This window comes from Polyodon spathula, chromosome 7, assembly GCF_017654505.1.
Source record: "Polyodon spathula isolate WHYD16114869_AA chromosome 7, ASM1765450v1, whole genome shotgun sequence".
NCBI lineage: Eukaryota > Metazoa > Chordata > Actinopteri > Acipenseriformes > Polyodontidae > Polyodon > Polyodon spathula.
The window spans coordinates 53,236,534-53,257,743 of record NC_054540.1 but is presented as its reverse complement, the minus strand read 5'-3'; the positions used below and the strand labels follow the sequence as shown (position 1 = coordinate 53,257,743).

Sequence of the window (21,210 nt, the reverse complement as noted above, 5' to 3'; positions counted from 1 at the left end):
ACGTCACCTTAAAAACAATCCTTTCTGAGACCCAAGGCTGAAAAGTCTGAAGAGAAATAGGCAGAAAATGCCACCAGGAACTGAAGCACTGTTCCATTTCTATTTTCTTAGGGTAATGTGGATGTCCCGAGGACAACTGAAAAGCTGCTTGAGAACATGAGAGATACCTCAGAAAGAAAGAAAAAAACTAGAGGACTGAAAAAAAAATGAAGCAGTTAAAATAAAAGTTTGCAATAGAAGCAGATATGAATGCAGCAGGACTATGTAGTTTATGGATATTGTAGTGTGAAAGAAGACTTTAGCTTCTTTCTGTGGCGTGTCTATTAAAACAGGTTTATATAGCAAAACTCAGCTCCTAGACTAATATTAAAGACAAAAAACGATTTCAGAATATTATACTGTAATGATAATAACAAAAATAGCTTTTACGACAAGTTGTGTCTCCCCATTCAGTAAAACAAGAATGCAAATAAAGTTGACTTTTATTACAGAATTACATTTTCCTCTCCCTTTTGAAAACTTGCTCTTAGATACCCAGAACTGACTCTGTATTGAATGTTCTGGTTCTCAGAATTCTACTACATCCCTGAATCTGCAAGCTTTTAGATTCAGTGTATCAAATGACTTGCTTTTAGATCCCTATTGTTAAATTCACTGTAATTTCGCTGTGGTTTCATTTCTTTAATTCCTTGAAGTTCTTCGTATGGAAATTACTGCTGTCTCCACAGCCTTTCTAATAAGGGGATTTGGAAATAATTTCCGTTGCCAGAAAAAAAGATATAGTTCATTATTGTGAGACATATTATAGATGAAATGGTTATGTACCGGACCAGCCAGGAAATGTTTATTACCATATAAAAAGGAAAGATGATCAGTTGTCTCCTTTAAAAAATGTTCTTTAAAGGAGACATGCTGATATCTCAATCTGATAACAGAAAAAACATCATGCAAACCATTTCCTTTATAACATTGATCATCCATGGTTTAGAGCTGACAGCATGGAAAATGCAAACAGAAAGATACAACCCAGATTAAAAGGAAGGTCTTCAACCATTACACTGCAGAGTAAGCAATAGGTGATTACAATCAGATAATTGCACAATGAGATGCAGAGTTTCTGTTTGTATGTTTAATCAGCCAAATGACAAGGAATTATTTTGACACTTGCTGCATTTTGTAATCACATCCCTTTGTAGTTTTTTTTACATGTAATGAACAGTCTCTTTCTTTATTTTCTGCTTGAGTAACTCTAGTAATCACTAGATCTGCAGATTCTGTATTTCACAGGGAAAAACAATCTTTCTTTATGTAGACGATTTCTTTCCAAACCAACAAATTACATAGGGACTGATCTCAAAAAAAGGAAGACACACTGGGTTTTATTTTCAAATTAATTTGAAACTTTATTTGGTAGGGTTTTGTTGTATTTACTGTCCAGTATATATGCACAGTAAGTACTCATTTTAACCATGGATAAAAAAATACTACAGTATCCTGTAAAATACTGAACTATGTACTGTATTTTACAATAAGAAACTCACTATAGTGTTTTTTTTTAGGATGGCACTATAGTATTTTCACATTAAGTGAGTAAAATGTTATTAAGCCCTTCATATGAATGTACAACACATTTGCTGTTATGTCATGTACAAGCATACTATGCTAAATGCATTGCTTCTATTTGTGTAGATGTGTTCTACAACCAGGGCTACATACTGTCCTATTAGAACCAACTATGTACATATGCACCAGTTCCACTTGTTCGTTTTGCATTAGTATTGCATCATAGAACATTCATAAAGTATAAACAATGCATTTGCTGCTGTGCTATGCTAACGTGGCCACTTGTTTGTGATTTGTGAGCTGCATACAGGATGTGGTGCTGAAAGAACAGCCCATTTGGTAAGGTATTAAAACACACTACAGAATAACAAAAACAATAAATATCTTTGGGCCACATACAGTATAAGACTAAAACTTTGATCTCGCTTTGTCTTACAGTCAGATATGGTTTATTTTTGGTCTAAGAAAGCTGATGGAATATTTTATGATAAAATAATCCAATTAAATATGTCCAGCAGTTTTTTTTCTACAATTGCAATGGAAAGAGTATCCAGCTGGCTGTGGATCAAAAATCTGCTTTCAAATGAAATACTGGCCCTGAAGTATTAACGTCTTTTGGGCGGTGGGGGGGGGGCCCTGTTTTCTGTTCTTTAGTGATATCTTCTACTGATATATTTCAGTATACATGTATTTCAGACCCATACAGAGCTGCTGTTTTCTCACCTCTCTTTTTAAGTGCATCTCATCTGTCTAAATCATTTGCTCATTTTAATTTTTGAATATTTCTATCCCGTACTAAGTTATTTTATTTTTCTCTGTGTAAAGGGAATAACTGGAATCCGCTTTGCCAAACATCAGAAATGTTACATCAGGACCCAAACCAAAGAACTTCCCAACGTCACAGAACTGGAGAGTGGAGATGCTGTGGGGCTGGTGAGTTTTATTAACATCAGTAGGAGCTGGGGCTCCCAAGTGGCGCATCCAGTAAAGGCACTCTGCCCAGAGTGCAGGATGCACATAATTGGTCAAGCGCTGCAGTGACCCCTGTGGTTTGCCATGATTCAGAATCTTGTGGTCCTCTGACGCTGTAAGGTTTGGATATGACTGCATGGCAGGCTTGCAGAGTGAAAAAAAGCTGACAGCACTAGTTTCAGAGGACACATGTGCTCGTCTTCATCTCTCCTGAGTCAGTTCAGGGGTAGCAGTGGTGAGTCTGGTTGAATAATAATTGGACATTCCAAATCAGGAGAAAATTTAAAAATGAATACAAATAATTGTTAAAAAAAAAAACATCAATAGCAGCTGTTGTTTTCTTTCAGCAAATATTTCATATATAGTATTTCACTGCCCTGAAATTTGACCTATAACCCCTTCAGATGGAAATTACTCAATTCCATCTATATCAGTGATGGGCAAATCTGACCTCTGATCCAGCCATATTCTTAAATTCTGAATAATTGAACCAATTAAGCCTCAAAGTCCCAAAGCAATTATTTAATGTTATACAACCCTCAATGTCAGTTCAGCCAATCAGAGCACAGTCTGACTTTTATTTATTACGCAGCAACAGCACAAATCTAAACCATACCGTGCGAATACCCCTTCAACCATGCAGTTATACTGTTAAATGTGTAACCATAGCAATGCAGTTGTACTGTAGCCCTGATTAAAAACTTGCATTACAATAGAATTAGACGCAATATATTTTGCCATGGTTTTTGGTTTCCCTCTGCAGTACCACCTCCATCAAACTCAGCTCATAGTATCTCTCCTTTCTAAAACCACACAGATAGAAGTTCATTGCTGTAATTTCCCAGGAGAAATACTTTAATCAAGCAGCATCACCTGGTAACCTTAATGCTGACCGTGTGTCTTAAATGTTCTCACAGTAACCAGGCATTGCTTTGTGCATACACCTGATGGAAATGGACTTAGAACCTTAGTTAGGCTACTCTGTAAGGCATAAGTGGGCTGCCTGTGGGAGTTAACACACACAGCTCTTAAATGCCATACATGACAGCTACAGCTGTACAAGGCTCCTTTCTTTAAATTTAAAACTTTTCTTCTGGTCATGTACATTCTTCACCATTTTGTGCAAATTCTTCTGATGTTCCTGTTAAATATTCAAAGCCGCGACAGCTGTGTGTAGATTTTATTTGCTCCATAAGGTGGGCTTGATCTGTAGATCATCTGGCAGTTTGTTCCCTGATTCTGAACCCCCTCCAAGCTCGGTCCCAGGCAGGGCCTCAGGCCTTTGGGATGTTTTCCAGGCTGGGGGACTTGTCTCGCTGCATCTTTATTTGTAAAACAACTTAAATTGTCTTTTAAATTCCAGCCTTCTGCAATATAAGCATCTCCATCCACTTTTAATGTTTAATCTGTGTTTGAAAATAATAATTGCCTAACGCCATATGTCCCTACTATTTTTTGTATTGCTGTTTTACAACTTAATTAGATTTTTCTGTTTTAGCCCTAATTCACAGCTGTGTAATCCATCAAAATAGAACTTTGCTCAGGTTGCAGTGGGGAGGTGTCTGGGTAGATTGCGTGAGGTACTGGAGGGGATGAAGTGTGTGGAGGATTAGTGTAAAGCTGCATGTGCATATTGAAGAGGGTAGGTTTTCCTGGGATTCAGTCAGACGGCCAGTTTCACCGTCACTTAGTTTAATCAACTGGGAATTTCGAGCCTTTTTCATAAGGGGGGTATTCCTTACTGTTTGTGAATGGGTTTGATGAAACATATGGATATCTATCTTGTTGGAGGCCTGACAATAAATTTCAAGGAGGCATAAGTCTTTCTGTTACTAGACAGAGAAAAACTGAATGAAATTAATTTTAATTCATCCTCATTTTAATTCATAGTTGCCCATTATTATATTATTTACCAAAACTTATTATAGTATATTCCTTTTAAAGTTTACTTCAAAATACTTTTTGTGCACAGCAGATGTGAAACTATACAATGTATACTACACCCAGAAGGAAGGACAATAAAGAATAACCTTAAATATTAGATCCAACTACTCTGTCCCTTGTTACAAGGTAGGTAATATTATGTAGTACTCCCATGTTTGATGTGTTATAAAAAAATATATATACAGCGAGAGCTGACAATCTCAGCATACTGTAAATGAATAACAAGCAATGATATACTCTCTGTGGTGATTTCTCTGGGGTTTTTTGTATTATTATTATTATTATTATTATTATTATTATTATTATTACTTTGTGGAAAAGTGAACAAGCTGGACTGATCTGATTAATACAAAATAAAAACTATTTCACACAATCTGCTTTCTATTTATTAACCAATTTAAAAATCTGCCACAGATGACTGTTTATATTAATTTAAAATTATTTCTCCAAGAAGAACTCAAGAAGATGAGATCATCTCTATTCTTTGAGAGTCCTTGGAGGCACACCCAGTTACAGATAATTGATTACAGACTATCAAATTATAATTATTTATACTTTACCAGGGCTGCTGTGGAAAACACATTGTATTCCACTCTTGAAGAAGGCTTCTATTTTTGTGAATTAGAAGGCCATTTTTCTCCGGAATAAAACTAATACTGAATAGGAGTTGATTGGTTTCAGAAGTAGATTTATAAGCTGTTTGGGAGGAAGTATTGAAAGTATTCAATTTTCTAATAATATAGTTCCTTTTTATCATCCTAAATTGTGCATACCATGATTTTTGCAATTATGCATTACCATTTTTTCACGTTTTTTGCCATGCGTGTCGATATAAGAAAGCCAGTGCTAACAACTGTGATTTTTCAGCCTCTTGCAGTTGCATTCAAAATAGGTATGCAACTTGAATTAAGATATAAGACCCTGATAAAAGTTTACATTGGTTTAATTGTCATGTGTATGCCATGCTTATACTGTGCATTTGCTGTTCCTTACCATGGTTGACCAGGTTTGTGTGCTATATTTTAATACACTGTGCTTCACCATGCTTTCAATTAAGCGAGAAATACAGGGAGAAAACACCATAAAGGGCATCACAGTGAATGAGGACAACGGTATTCTGAGTGGATAAAATACTGTTATCGCCATGTGCACTTGATGCTTCCTTCAATTATAGCTGTTACTGTTTTTTAATAGAAAAATCAGGTAAGTACTGCTACTGATTCTGTCATTCAGCTTGACTCCCAGGCAGATGTCACTGCCGTTGCTATGCTGTTGCTATGCTGTCAATAGATTCTTCATGATGGGTTTCTATCCATACTGAACCATATAGTTTTAGCACTGAATAAAAGCATTTGGAATCCCAATGAAAGTGAATGGCGGAGATATTCTACTAGATATTCTACTTCGCTATGCATGTGCCATTGTAAAGTCTTATGTCAATTTGTAATAATTTGATGTGAAGAAATCATTGAAACTGTCTCTGAACATCGTGTGATTTTTCTTGTTTAATGTAAGGCTTTTCAAATACACAACTTAGCACTGTCCTTTCCGTGTGGCTCTGTTGCAGCTCGAGGTGCCTCTGTTTCTGAGAGTTGTGATAAGAAACTGGTTTCTCATGGCAGATGCGACCTCGGCCGGGTGACCCTTGTTTATAAATAAATTAGTTTCTACTTAAAAAGCTCATTTTAATCAACAGGTGTGAACCCCAATCAACCCAGCTAAAACTGATTCGAATCCACAAACTTCTGCTATGGGTGACACACTGCTTTTTGTGCTGTGTCATGGGGTGTTTGCTGGCGCACCTCCAGTAAACTCCTTTCCATTGGTGAAGGTGGAGCTCCATTCATAGTGGGCAGTAACCTGCCAAGTATATTAATGTCTGTAATGATTGTTTCAGGGCTCAAAGAGCACCTGTTGAGACCTGTAGGTTTACCTGCAGCTTTGTTGCTCCAGATATCACCCTCTGAGACCTGTAACTTTGCTTACAGTATTCGTGTGATTGCGTCCTGTTCTGTCTTTGTATTCGCTTTGTTCCATGTGATAAAACTCTTTTGATTGAAATGACCTGAAGAAAATTGACTTATTATTTGTTAAGAAGAAAACAAACCTTACACCATGGTATACTGCAAAAAATAAATTCAAGGGCACACCACAGGAAACAATCTTTCTGCAAATGTGAGTCTGTTGTCAAGTGCAGGACTACAGAGTCTTTGTTATTATTCCCTGGATAAAAGACAAAGATCAAACTATACCTGACTGATGCACCTCTCTAAGACCTTTGAAGGGAGCACAAAGGTTGCCTAGTATTTTTTTTTTTCGGCAGGATGAGGATATCACAGCAATCGAGTTTGAAGACTCTCAAGTGTGGGTGCCAGCTGAGGAAGCTATTGAGAACCGTGCCTTCCTGCTGGACTCGAAAATCTTTGAAGCCTGTGAAACCCTGCCTATTCACTGGATCCACCCATCATCCCTCAAAGGTATGCTGTGCCTGCTTAGTTAATTGGGAAGAGAGGCTTTTAAACTCCAGGTGGCTGCTTTGATTTTAACTGGTAATTACTGAGAACCATATTGATCAGGTAGCAGTTGTAGGGAACACAACTTGTAAAATGAGGAGTTATTTTTAATATGTATTCCGACTACGCCAGTACAGCGCTAAAATACGAGGAACAGTGTTACCAAAAAAAAAACTCAGACAATAGATACATATAAAATCAATGAGAATATTTCTATTTGACAGCATGTTTAAAAGAAGCAGCAACACCTTTAATATCTTTATACAGGACCACAACTATTTAATTACACATTTTCCATTAACAGGTCATCATCATTAAGATCTGTCGAAAGTCATTTTAATCACCAAAGTGCAAACGCAATAATTCACTTTGGAAAGTGCTTAGTGCATATAGTAAGGGTACAGTTCATTAACCAGGCATAAAATAGAGGACAATAATAAACACAAACACTGAACATTGTAAAACAAAACATATAACATGCTGTCTGTGCAGGGGAGGGAACATCAGAGCGAGCGAGAACTCTGTATAACAATCTCTTACTTTACTTTCCATACTATAGGTCAGGATTAGATACCGACAAGCTAAAAACTCTTAATTCTCTCGCGCATTGTTCAGACCAACGTACTGTAAGTCAGCCGAATACTCATCATCAGGAAAGTCCATGTATAGGTTTGTTTCACTTCCCTCTGTTACTCTCCATTCCAAACACTAAAATCGTGTTCCCACTCCTGCACAACCAAAACACAACAAAGAAGGACAGACAGACACAAACCCCCAGGATGGCCATCCAGCTTGCAAGAGATGTGGGCGAATTATATTCAGGTGCGTAAAGCTATCAATAATTCAATTAGTTAGTACCAATAAGGCATAACAAGGGAACTGAGTGGAGAAGCTACTAGAAAGTGATAAATCAATTACAAAGTGTTAAGTCAATAACATATAAAACGTGCACTAATCAAATCAGAGTGTAAAATTATCAAAATGAAGCATACAAATGACAAATAAATATGTGAAAGATTACAGGGGCATTATTGACCCTGTTACATAAGTGTCAGTTTTGGACAGAAGATTTAAAGCATGGAATATCCTGCATGATAATTTGACAGACAGATGTTCTAAGAGAAAAGTTTGATCTTATTACAGAAAGTAAAGGAATTGCAGCAGCTTTGTGGATATAGTTGATTTACTTCCTCAAGTCTTCAGCTTACTGAATAAAGACATGGATGGAGTCATTCTCCAGTGTTTCAGCAATAAAATCTGTTATTAATTGATTTTTATGTAATGCACAAATATCTCTGAAGGTAATAACACAAGTTTTTAAGTCATTGTTCAACTGGCCACAGTTAGGTCTCGATTGGGCATCTTTAAACATATTTGTCATAATTGTAAACTATTGCTTTATTGCATGACTCCCATGTTAATTGCCTTGTAGGAGCATTAAAATCAAATAAAATGTGGAACAGTAAATGCACGTAGCTGTTCTGACAAATGTGCATCATGCTACGGATCTCCATCAGTTGAATTGTGTCGACTTCAGAAGCATCGTAGCTCTCAAGGAATTGCAAGGCTGTCTGTAAACCCTGTAAAGCTTCACTGGCACTTGGCTGTATCAATTTTTTAACTACTTTTGGGCTCTGTACAGCAAATTCAGCTTCAAATTATCGATGATCTAATGCAGTGAATAATATTCAGAGGCATGCGCGGTTAGACTGTAAAAATGGGGAGTCAACTCCAGGACCACAATATATCCGAACCCGCAGTATAGAGAGGGTGGTATAAAGAGGAGTTGGTATATTTTCAATTTCAAGTAGTGTTGTGGCCTGCTTTTCTCCTACACACAGGTTAAACTCAATAGAAGATTATAAAAAAATGACAAACATTTTGATGGAGAACTCACGGGAGACGATGGTAATGGAAAAGTTTGATTGCGTGGGTATCCTGCATTCACCTTGTGTTTCAATTTGACAATTCGATAAAGCTTTAATTTCAGATGCAGAGTTCCACGACATTGAAGATGTAGAGTTATCCAAGGATGATGAGGCTCGTGAGGACTCTGCCCTACTCGCCAAACCGAATGGAAACCGCAAGGCCAGAGACATTGCAGACCACCTCCCTGTCAACGACTATGTAAGTGGTCAGTTTTCTTGTACGCTGCTCTGCACCAGAGTGCTGTTTTCTTGGTTTCCACAATAACTGAGAAATCTATAGTGAATTCTAACCATTGCGAAAAGCAAGATTTCATTTAAAATGGGATGATGTTCACCTGAATGAGTAATTTTAGATATGCAATATCACCGTTTTCCTAACTACTTGTTCTGCTTGTGGTTTAGCTTCACTTTGCATATCAGTTTCTGTATCAGTCATCACATGCTGGTGTTCTTAGACATGATTTCTGTCTAAGTTCACCTGGTACACCAGAGTGTCACCAATAACCTGTCCCCCAGCAACACTTGGGCCTTAGTGGATGCAAAACATACAACAGAAGGATATACCACACAGAACAAATGTGGTATTTCTAACATCCGGTGTTGCAGTGGGACAGGTTAGCAGAACTAAGAGAAAAGACATAACATGTCTAAAGGAGAAGAATACATTATTTAAATCAACAAAATCCTTTACCTTTCCGAAAAAACAGAATTGGCTCTTTAACATTGAGATAATTTATTGCAAACAAAATTGTGCAATGTCTTCAAATACTTTTTCTCAGGTGCTAGCAGCGTTGAATAGCCTTTAACGTAAGATCCTCGTCAGGTTATTAACTAATGAATGAATCAATTTATTTATTAATTATCGGTTAATTAATGAGGAGAAACCTCTGCAGGCAAAAGAGCTTCAGCGCTGTAGCAGGCAGGCTCTGGTGGCTGTATAACTACTGCACAACAGCATCCGTTTCCCAGTTAAAAATGTTCAATTATAAAATCGGTTCACTAGCACAATAAAACTGCATTTACCATATTAATGAGTGCATTTAACAACGTTTCTAATCCAATTAAATAATACCTTTATAAATAAATCATCATTATCAAGGGAAGTAGTTGGTCTCAGTGGGGTGTTACAGGAGACGAGGTGACTCAACTGATTAAAGCACACAAACAAGTGCCAGGTGATTGCTTCAGATCTACGCACAAACACACACTTGAACACACATGCACGTCTTTGTTAGGGAGGAACACATCTACAGTCTAATCTCACTCCGGCGTACAGCCGCACTAGTAAACCGACACTGCAGCTTTTGAAAACATTAGATCTGATTCATATTATCTGATGCCTCTGCTGGCTCAAACACAAGTTAATTAATATTGCCTTTTAAAGCTTTGATGGTTTTTTCTCATCAAAACATGTATTTTCCAGACTGTGCTGCTTATGGCAGCAGCTCAATTGCAGGCCATGATGCTGCTGCGTGCCCTGTGATGCTGCTGCGTGCCCTGTGGTGCTGCGCCGTGCCCTGTGATGCTGCTGCGTGCCCTGTGATGCTGCCGCGTGCCCTGTGATGCTGCCGCGTGCCCTGTGGTGCCGCCGCGTGCCCTGTGGTGCCGCGCCGTGCCCTGTGGTGCCGCCGCGCGCCCTGTGATGTTGCCGCGTGCCCTGTGGTGCCGCCGCGTGCCCTGTGGTGCCGCCACGTGCCCTGTGATGCTGCTGCGTGCATTTAATCGAAATGCAGGAAGGAATACAGAGGACCCTCTACTGCAGGGCTTCTCAAACTCGGTTCTGGGGACCCCCTGTGGCTGCTGGTTTTCATTCCAACCGAGCTCTCAATTACTTAACTAGACCCTTAATTGAACTGATAATTTGCTTAATTAGACCTTTTTACTTGTTTTCAGCTCTTAAACAGTTACAGTTCAAGTTACTTATCAAATGTTATAGCTAACTTGATATATGCAACTGTTCATGAGCTGAAATCAAGTAAAAAGGTCTATTTAAGCAAATTAGCAGTTCAATTAAGGGTCTAGTTAAGTAATGAATGAAAGTAAGTAATGGAATGAAAACCAGCAGCCACAGAGGGTCCCCAGGACCGAGTTTGAGAAGCCCTGCTCTACTGCATATCAGTTGGCCAGGACAGTCCAAGTCTTTGTACCAACCATGTTTTAAAACTAGTGGTTCTCAAACCTATTCCCATGATTGCTATTGAAGAAAGTACGTTTCTAATGATAGAAATATATTAATTCATATTTTATTGTATACACATAAGCATGGTAAATAACAATGCTAAATAATAAATCAAAGCATTATACTGTAGTATGCTTAATCTGACAGCGTTTGAATGAAATATCCAGTTTATAAAAAAAAAGACCTCTGTATCATTAAGCTTTATGGATTGTGATGTGGTCGTTTCGCTAACGATGATTTCATATATCGATTGAACCTGGAGTAGAATGACTCTCCAGGCTCTAAATATAGAGAAGATAATTAGGCTTATTGGTTAATTGATTGATTTAAGATTTATGATTGCTGAAGAATCGTGCAGCTTAAATATACATGGTGTCTTATTAACATTTATGCAACACACAGCAGCCTGATTTTACTCACTATTTTCTCAAAGAACAGTCTGTTATCTGTGGAATTGCAAAGCCGCTGTTCTGAACCTGCAGCAGATGTTAAAGGTATGGGTATACAGCTCAGGTGTATTCCTGATCGTTACCGAAAGAACTAACTCAGGCTTTTAACAGACGATGTCTTCAGAACCTGCCACAGGGTATTAATCCTTCAAACTTATCTTCCCTGCTGTGCACTTTTCATAATCATTAAAGCTCTGGTGACAGAGGTTGCAGGAAATACACAGCTGACCTTTCTCCATTGCTGCCATGCTGAAGAGTGGCGCTCCAGAACATTCCTGGACACCTTTCAAACTGAATAACTGTCATCCAGGCACATTAGAGAAATTGCAACATGGTCTCTGACCTAGATTCCTCAGATAAACCTTGGAGATGATTGGGTCCTTTTCCAGCCGAGCTCCCTGGCTTGTAAATCCTGGCCAACAGGAATTTCAAAGGAGATACCCATTAATTTCCATTAGTTGGTTAGCATTTATATTAGGTCCAGCAAGCATATAATATATAAATCTGGTGCCATACCTAATGTGTAAGTTGATTTATTGATTTTTTTTCTTTTCTTCTTATAGAAAGCAACTTTAAAAAAAAAAGGAAACACTACGTTAAACCACAATCTAGCAATATCCAATACATTTTTTTGGCTCTTTGGTATTTCTTATCATAAGCAGAGGCTACTTACCATGATAAACTCAGGCGTTTAATATACATGAATGTTGGATTTGGTTATTTTAAGTAATTATTTTTATAGTCATAGGCGCCAGAGACGGGGGGGGGGGGGGGGGAGAGACTACCCACCCACTTTTTACAGTGAGAGCGAAAAAAAAAACCTTACGAAAAATAAAATGCACTTAGTCTGATCGTTTTCCAAAACACAGTGAAACAGATAAGTCAAATACATCCACAAATTAAGCGTTTTAATAAATCCTCTGCGACAAACTTCACAATGCTATACATTCGGATAGATTAAACCGGCTTCCGTACTGGGTTTGGGTGCAAGTTAAAGCGCGAGATGTAGTTTATTATAAAGATCAATTCGAACTTCTGTATATTGGTGGTGCTGGAAAGCCAATACCATATTTTCAAAAAGGGGTGTTTAGTCTCTGACAAATGTAGTGATTTTTTTTTATAGAAATGTACCTTTTAAATGAGGGCATACCCACCCGTATGGAAGTATATATATATATATATATATATATATATATATATATATATATATATATATATGTATATGTGTGTGTGTGTGTGTGTTTAAATTTATATATATATATATATATATATATATATATATATATATATATATATATATGTGTGTGTGTGTGTGTGTGTGTGTGTGTGTGTGTGTGTGTGTGTGTGTGTGTGTGTGTGTGTAAGTTGCTTCCCCATATTTTTTTTTTTTCAAATTACGCAAGCCGAGCTAACTAACGGTATTGAAGTAGGCCTATACATAGATGGATTTGAGGAATTTTTATAAGCCGATCGCTGCACCGAGAGCAGACAAACATTTGTGGAGATGGTGCGTTTGTTTGATGGTGCGAATGATGTCAACCAGTCAGAAATATTTCCTGTAGTTATTGATGAAGCCAAGGTTGTAAGTGGTCATGAACAACTTGTGTTTGCCGTCCGTTACGTTGATGATTGACAAACAAGGTTGCGGAAGAGTTTGTTGGAGTCTGATTTCTCCAAGACCGATGCGATGTCTCATGTTAACACAATAAACGACATACTGTTATGAATGGGGTTAGAACTGAAAAATATCCGCGGACAGACATAGGATGCTAGGAATAGCCTTTTTTGGAAAATGGGATTGACTGAATTGGACCGGTGAACATTTTAAACTTTTGTTGCGTGTTTATAGTTCCCACTAGTTCTGCATTTTCTTGAGTGTTCTGTAAATACTGAAAATTACCCCACCTACCGACAAGACAAAAGACTAGCTGATTAAAAAATGAACTAAACCACCCAGATTTCTACAATACTTTAAGTTACCTTTACAATATGTTTAATGCTTGATTTGCTTTGAAAATTACTTTGGTTAAATATAGTATTGTTTTATGTTATTAATATAAAGGGACCTCTGATGTGGACACATGCGTATTGTTTTCAGTTGTTAAAAACTCTTTTTAAAAGTCTCTTGTATTTTCTTTCCTAATTTAAATATAAGCTGTGCATAGATGTTGGCACGTTTTTGGTTTTTTTTTTTTTTTATTCAGTTAAAACAAAGCGGTGTTTTTGTTATTTTGAATAATCAATACGTAGATTAGGCTACAGTTAAAAAATAACGACTTGATTAATCTAAAGAAAAAAGCTAGCCGATTGCACCACTGGTGTTTGTAAGAATGTTTTGTCCAGTGATTTTTATTTCCAACGTGGTGACAGAAGTTATTTGATGTAGTAGCTATGCTCAATTCTGTCGTTTTGTGTAGTAGTGAGTGCTGATCAGTGATATTTCGAAGTAACAGTGCAGCAGGTAGCTGTTATGACGTGGTAGTTAACTCCCCGAGAAATTTTTCGTTTGCCTCCCCCCCTCCCCGCATGTGCAGTCCTTCCGGCGCCTCTGTTTATAGTCTTAAAGATTCTATTAGGTAAGTAGTGGCTGGGTGCATTACAGTTATACAGGACCACTGAGAATACCTACAATACCTGTAGAAATCCATATGAATACAAACTGCAATGAACATGCATTATTCAATTACTGCTGTTCCACTGGGATTAGCAGATCTGAAACTGAAATAATTAGTGAGTTGTCCCAAATGTGTGAATTTGCTCATTTATTTATTTATTTTGTATTTTCATGGTGAAATATGAGCATTCCATTATTATTTACTATGTCAAAATTTGCATAATAAATGCAGTGCTGCCTGGATTCCCAGTGGCTCACCTGGTAAAAGCACTGTGGTTTGGAATGCAGCATGAGTTATGCAAGGGTGGTTTAAATCCGGCTTGAGATTTGGCTTGGGACCTACAGGGAGAGCTGCAATGTCCTTTGCACTCTCAAGCCAGTTTGCCTTATGGCTCTCAGGCTCCGAGAATTTCAGACTTCCCAGGCTAGGTTCTTTGTAACATGTATTTCTTAAATGTAGTAACTTGATGTATGTTACATTTGGTAAAGTTAGCACAACTTTGTAAAACTATTCCTATTGAATACAAAACAACATTAGAACCATTGCTCAATACAATGCCACTGGCAGTTTTCAGTATTAACTTCTGTTTAACATAGTAATACAAACACTGAAGTGCATTTGTTTTCTGTATGACTTGTGAAAGGTGAGAAAAAGATGTCCCCAGTCTTTTCTATATTTTAGTTAATACAGTTACTGTATAGTGATAGGAGAGCTAAAGTGCTTTAACAGTCCAGCTGAAGTTCAGTCGACCTGCATTCTGTGGCTTGTTAGCCCTATTGGTTGTACCATTAAAAAGGAACCTATGCCTGCTTCATTCAAGGGGAAGCTTTTGCTTTTGTGTCCTTGGATGTTCATCTTACACATGCCCTACTCTTGAAATGTGCACTGTATGTCTCCATGAGTGAGCACCTCCTACTGGAGCAGGGTGGAAGTTCCGGACGCAATCTATTAATTCTACTCAATTTACTTTCGTTTGGGTTTCACTTACCCCTTATTTAAATTCTGTCCCATTCAGTAAGTGCAAATAAAAGTATTCTTGTTGGCCCATAATTATTCTGCTAATTGCTTTAGGATTGTCCCCTTCACTTAAAGTCAAGGTCAAGAAGATAGACGGTACAGTGGAAAAAGAAAGCCTTCATTTGTACGCTGAAATTAAAGTGGGGGAGGGTGATGAAAGCAAGTGTGTAATTATCCTCTTATCCAGCTGTGTCAAAGTCCTTTTAATTGAAGCGGTGCCAAACAAAATAGTGTTGAGCTGCCAAGGGTCAGAGAGAAAGCTGGAAGTGAAGATTGATTTGTGTCACTGGCACAGACCAAGGGCAAGGTCAAAAGCATTGTGTTGTTATGTGTTATGCCCTGGTAAATCACATCAAGGGAGTTGCCAATACACTCTTACTGTATTTTGCACTGGTTATTTTGATATGAGTGTTAAAGGATAAATCACTGTTATTGTACCTATGGCTTGCATCCCATAACACTTCTCGTATCCAAAGTATTAATTGATTGTTATTGCACAGGAGTTGTGAAACAGCACAGAAGAGAGGAGGTCCCTGTCTTGTAAACCTTATGGCCAAAATACACAATATAGACTCTGCAGATTCAAACCACGGATGCAGTATTTTGCTGAACTGTCTATATTGGATAGCAATCTTATAGCAATACCGTCACCTCTTTAGTACAATATATTCTTTATTTTATATTAGGTCCAGCAATATATAATATGGTGCCATACCTAATTACATGATGAATTTATGGTTTGAGTTAGTTTGTTTTACATCTAATTATATGTCCATTTACATATGTGCTTATTAGCCGAATAGAGATTAGCGCATTAGTAAAACCCTACTCCACATTGTGTTAGCCTAATGAGACACCTGATTACAACATGGGTGCCAGGAAGGCAGTGTGACAAGGAGATGGATTGTGTGTTAAACGAGTGCTTGCTTGCAATTTCATTTCCTTTTCCTGACACGCAGCCTTCTCCAGCTTTGCTTTTGTATTCCTTCTTGGGGCTGCTCAAAATATAACAGAACAAATGGATATTTAATTATGTCGGTAAAACTATATGTTTGTTCCCATCTCATAAAATGAAAATGTAGTACATCTGCAAAATTTGAATGAGCTCCTAGTGCCACTTCATAAGTGAATCTTTTATATGTATCTAAACAAACAAACAAACAAAAAAAACATTCTTGATCTCTGAATAATAGCTGCACCCTCAAGGGGTCCAGAGTGATTAGCCTGGTGAAAGCACAAAGGGTACAGTCAGTGGAGCACAGAGGAAGGTCCCGGCTGTGTGCCGTTTTCTGGCTGTGCCAATATTAGCCAGGGATTCCACAGGTAGCATTGCAGTGACTCTGGTGCTCCCTGGTTAGGCAGTCGAATACCTGCAAGGCTGCTCTGCAGCTGTCCTGGTTTTGTCCTGGGATCAGAGCACAGCCCCTCCGCAGTTTTACTCAGCTGTTGTGGTGATTACTACTTGGACATTCTAAATTTGGAAGACTATCATATCAAGGCTCCACATTCAAGGTAATTATAATTTGCCCAAAGCTTTTATTTCTTTGCAGTTGCCAGTGGGAGAGTGGAAAACAGCTTTGGCAGTGTTCAGGGTTAATGATTCCTTGTTTCTAACAGAGGGAGAATGAAGTGGAGCTGGACAGCAGACTGGACGAAAGGGGGATCTGCTGCCAGTACTGTCGCCGTGGTTACCGCTTCTGCCAGCGCTACTATGAACCTCTTCATGGTTACATGCCATACCCTTACTACTACCAGGGGGGCAGAGTGATCTGCCGAATCGTCATGCCGTGCAACTGGTGGATAGCCCGGATGCTCGGGAGAGTGTAGAAGCTAACCAGTGTTTACTGGCTTACGTGCCATACTGTACTGCACCTGTAAGGACCTGTGGCATTGTTTTACTGATTTTCTTTTAATTTCTTTTTAATCTTTTAGTGGGCAACTTTTTTTGTTTTTGAAACGCCATCTAATGTTTATTAAATTCATGATAATTTTTCACTTATTCCATGCTATTTTAATGCCTTTTCAGTTTATGGGTTTTTCAGCTTGATACAAATGTACTCTGTTTTGTAACATTACATATTTTAACATAACCTAATGACCTTAATGAACCTTAATGAAATAAATCTCACTCCCATAGAATAAGCACGGGAAACTTTAGTGTGGGCTATTAAAATAGCTTGTAAATAACATTTTAGTATACATAACTTCATAACACAGGTACATTAAGTGCACTTATTTACACAGTGCTTACCATTAACTAATATTGACTTCATGCACTACAATTCTGTAATTGTGAGGATGGAACCCCTCCTCAAATTCCACTCTTATCATTGAGAGGTAGGACTGGAACAGCTTCAGTACAGCTGCAGGACCAGTAGTTTAGGATTCTTATACGTTGAGCTGTCTTCTCCTTAGAGAACCGTGAACCTTAACTAAAGTCCACAACACTGCTTTTCAATTTACCCACTGGTACATGAAATTGCAGCTTTTATTTTTTTACAATAAATGAGAATTTTTTTTTTTTTTTTTTAAATATATATTAGCCTTAAATTACTGTTCTGTAGATATGCATGCATGCCTATTGTTACAATACAATGTGCTTAATCTTGTGTAGACTGGGGAATTACCACTGCTTGATTGCATTTAGACTTATTCTATCAAGTATGTTGTTGTACCCCTGCCTCCTGCTCTACCAGTAATGCTGTGGAATAGAAGCCCTGCAGCAGATAAAATAACTTTAACAAATCTGCTAGTCTACAGAGATGTGACATTTTTTAGAGGATGTGCTGCTTCATTTCTTGCTTGTCAGCCAGAGGGTCCAAGGTTCAAGTCTCCTCTCCACATTATGAGTGGTAACTGGGATCGAAGGCATTCATTTCTACAATGTACATTATACAGAAAACCACAGTAGTCCTTTCAGGTCAGAGGTCCACATTCGTGTTATGTTTTGAGATAGGGTGTTGGTTTTAAGATGGACAATCTGGGTCAATTCAGCTGATCAAAACGGTGGCGGATGAAAGGCTATCACCATTTAAATCGTCATGCACCAAGAATATGTGAACCAAAATCTCATTTCATTGTGAGAATAGAACTTTCCCCAGCAAACTGCCTGTGACAAAGCTTTTGAAACTGTTGCTGAAGCACGACTCGATGAACCTCAGTCTATTAAACACAAGTTGAGATGTCTGGTATAAAACAATACTCTTATATAAACCCAAGTTATAATATTTATTTTCTAAATATGTGATGTGAAAACATATGCATGCTTTAATAAAGTACAGGTTTAAAAGCAGCATGTTGAATTTTCTTTTCCATATTAAATGTTAACAAATACCATTTTCGCTTCACCCAGACTGTCTGCAGCAGTGCCCTTGGTTGAACTCTACAGCTTTTTCTCCAAGTGCTGTTGATGGATTGTGGCACTTGTGTTATATAAGTTAGAAGAGAATATATGTATGCAAAAATACCAGAGGCAGCAGGCAGTGCTGCTTGATATTTCACTACAACGGCAGTTTCGTTTACTGTGGGAAGAGCAAGACATTAAAATTCTGACAGCATTACTGCTACTGCTTATCCCATTATTACATTAAACAGGGTTTAAAATTGAGCCTTTTTTGTTATTACTGGTACAACTGTAGATTGTAAGGTCACAGCGGAGGGTAATGGACATTTGCAGCCAAGTTTAACACTCAGGCCACTTCTTAAATATTGAGGCATCCTTGAATGGAAAAGTGCATGACTATCTGGAATTTGTGGCATGGGCTCTTATTTTACTCTCCCCAAAATAGTCCTGCAATGGAATGTGTTACCCTTATTGTCAGTCACAAATGCACCACCTATTTTAATTCCCCCCACCCCACCAGCCAGTCATTCTGCCTATATTCATCCTTCTCTTCTTGCTGAAGGATGCTTGTGGTAAAAGTTTCACAGTACCCTGGAGGCTTGTCTGTAAAGAAAAGCAAGCTGACCAAAATTGAATTCACAAGTTGGACTCATAATAGCAGAATACCCACTAGGAATGATAATGGCTGGAAACATGCAGTCTGCAATCCAGTGATAGCCACTCCAAAAAAAATTTAAAAATACCATAAAAAATGCATGCTGTTTGAGAATGGCTGTGGAATACCTCAGCTGTTGTTTTTTTAGACTGTTTAGACTTTAAAAAAAAAAAAACCTGGTGAAGTTACAAACGCATTACGCATCCAAAACACGTCTTAGCAGAGCTTCAGGATTGGCTCAATGTGCCATTGCACATGGTGGCAATCGTTAGCCCCACTCAAGCATGATGTTCCACTATGTGTTTGTTTCATATTTTAAACGTTTTCCTTCACTCTCTGACTCGCTGGCTGGCACACAGATACACTGGACAGTATCACAGTTCAGATTCAGTGAAGCATCCCCATGCTTTAAAAAAATAAAATAAAGAAAGAAAAAAAATCGATATTGTGCGAGACAGAAGAAGAATGAGCCTGGTGCTACCTGACCTTAGCCCCGACACAGCTGAAGGGAAGAACCTCACAGCAGGGCTAGCACTGCATACACTGCTTTACATCATTTCAAAAGTTGAAAAAAAAACACAAAAGGAAAGGTTTTAGGTGCATTTTCCGTATGTTTGTTACTTCTTGAATCTACCTTTTTTATATCTACAGATAGTAGAGTCCATTTCATTGGAATTCCAAATGTAAAGGATTACTTGGTCTAATACCAGCAAGTGTATTTCTTAAATCCTAACAGCAGACTGCTCCTGCTCTTACACTTAGGAGAAAATGATGGTAACAAGAAGAAGCTATTTGTACAACTAAGTCTTTTCTCTTGTTAGTAACCCAAGGGCACCATTCTCATTGCTTATTGAATGACCGCAGTGTCTGCTGAAATAATCCTTGGTGTTATGATTTGGGAAATGTGTTCATCTGTCTTAAAAATGTAAATCTTTTCACCATCTGCAAGCTTAAGGATAACCAGTTGCTAACACCCAAAAATATAACTGCTTACTTTCCTTGTCTGAGATGCACCAACTCTTTTTCTGTCTTCGATTCCAGCTTCAGCAAATGTACATTAGCAGCAAGAATGCGTTTGACAGACTATGTAAAGGCAAGGGATTTGTGAGGTTAAGGAAGTTAAAAAAAAAAAAAAAAGTTTCCATTTAGAAGGCGGCAGAAAAAAATCATTCCAAATCAGAATTCACATTTGCAAGGATAGCGTATGCAGACACTAGGGAATACAAGGAAAAGGGAAAGATAATTGTCTGTGCAAAACAAGCAAGAAAGAAAGAAAAATAAACCAGCAGCAAGGATCTCTTTGTAAGTGCAGCAGCTGGTCACCGAGGCATGCACAAGGTAAACTTATAGTGGCAGCCAGGCAAAGGAATGCCGGTTTGAGTGAGTGTTCAATTAAAAACTATTTTAGTTCATCTACCTGTTCAAGACATTCCTCCACAGGTCAGTAATGCAAATGGATTTGTAGTTGCCCTCTTTTCACAGTGCAGTGTTATCGCTTTCAGGTTTGTGAAAATCTTCAATAATGGATTACCTAAATGGAGTGTGAAGCTGAGTACTGGTGAAACTCCACATGAGGCATCACACTGCAGCCTTCCACTTTTTATGGACACTAGCTAAAAAAGCTCTATGTCATTTTACATCTGCAAACTATCAGAGTTATATATCTATACAACTGTGATACTGTCACTTCCAGGGGAATCTGATAACAATGTAGTTAATATCTGCAATTTAGACAGTCTAGGGCAGTGTAGGGTGTCTTTTATTGTATTAGATGGCACTCTTAGTTTGGGTAAGAGGACTGTTAAATCAAGCTTTAGTGCATAATTTTGTCTCTTACAATAAGAAAACACTTGACACACTACAAACTTACTATAAATGACAGAAAAGGATCTTGCACTCTGTAACTATTATTAAACATAAAATAAAAGTTTTGTTTTTTTTTTATTTTGGAAATGTGTATCTATACATGGGATGACAGCTTTTTTCAACCAAAAAAAACCAAAAATGCAGCAATACAACAATCAGTGTAGAA

General features: G+C 37.9%; 1 protein-coding gene across 2 annotated transcripts in view; it reads left to right on the top strand.

Annotated features, from left to right (window-relative positions):
• tnmd (tenomodulin) overlaps window positions 1-21,087 on the top strand; it is a 44,510-nt gene extending 23,423 nt beyond the window's left edge. Inside the window, exons 4-7 of one of the 2 annotated variants that reach the window (XM_041255861.1) lie at window positions 2,389-2,496; window positions 6,803-6,956; window positions 8,971-9,119; window positions 16,798-21,087. In XM_041255861.1, the coding sequence (XP_041111795.1) occupies window positions 2,389-2,496; window positions 6,803-6,956; window positions 8,971-9,119; window positions 16,798-17,007 (621 nt within the window). In that variant the 3' untranslated portion in view covers window positions 17,008-21,087. The remainder of the gene's footprint in view (window positions 1-2,388; window positions 2,497-6,802; window positions 6,957-8,970; window positions 9,120-16,797) is intronic. The other variant, XM_041255863.1, reaches the window with a different exon arrangement.
• Window positions 21,088-21,210: the final 123 nt, after the last annotated feature.